Source organism: Penaeus vannamei, chromosome 13 (assembly GCF_042767895.1).
Source record: "Penaeus vannamei isolate JL-2024 chromosome 13, ASM4276789v1, whole genome shotgun sequence".
NCBI lineage: Eukaryota > Metazoa > Arthropoda > Malacostraca > Decapoda > Penaeidae > Penaeus > Penaeus vannamei.
The window spans coordinates 6,493,284-6,493,751 of NC_091561.1; the positions used below are offsets into that span (position 1 = coordinate 6,493,284).

The following is a 468-nucleotide window of genomic DNA, read 5'->3' on the forward strand; positions in this document are numbered from 1 at the left end:
GCGTGTAATCAAATAAAGTCCAATGGAAAGTAAACTCAAACGATATGAAGTGAGAGATGATTCAAGTTTACTACAGGATAATAACGTTTGAAGGTAAGGTGAAGGTTACGCCTGTGTGGCTGTGGAGCGTGGGCCGTGCCGGGTCCTCATCCGTAGCAAGGCCGGTCTGGACTATATAAGATCAGATGACTTTGTCTCAGGCACCAGTAATCACTGAGCCATCATCATGAAGCTCGTAAGTAACTTATGGTGGAACAATACATTATGTTCATCTTCCTCACTTGTTTATCGTTTTTATTGTCTGAATACATTAGGAAACTAAGAATTCTACTGGCATTAATGACAACAGATACATTCAAGGAAATGTATAAAAACACGAGCCCACTGCTTTCCTATGACCCTTTATAACATCCAGTACCTCTTATGATCACAGCTGATCCTCGCTTGTGTCGCCGCCGTGGCAGTCGC

General features: G+C 42.7%; 1 protein-coding gene across 1 annotated transcript in view; it reads left to right on the forward strand.

Annotated features, from left to right (window-relative positions):
- Positions 1–207: 207 nt before the first annotated feature.
- Positions 208–468, forward strand: part of LOC113822984 (cuticle protein AMP1A-like) — an 848-nt gene continuing 587 nt past the window's right edge. Inside the window, exons 1-2 of the mRNA XM_027375539.2 lie at positions 208–235; positions 434–468. The exon at positions 434–468 is cut by the window's right edge and continues 201 nt beyond it. Coding sequence (XP_027231340.2) covers positions 227–235; positions 434–468 — 44 coding nt within the window. The 5' untranslated portion in view covers positions 208–226. The remainder of the gene's footprint in view (positions 236–433) is intronic.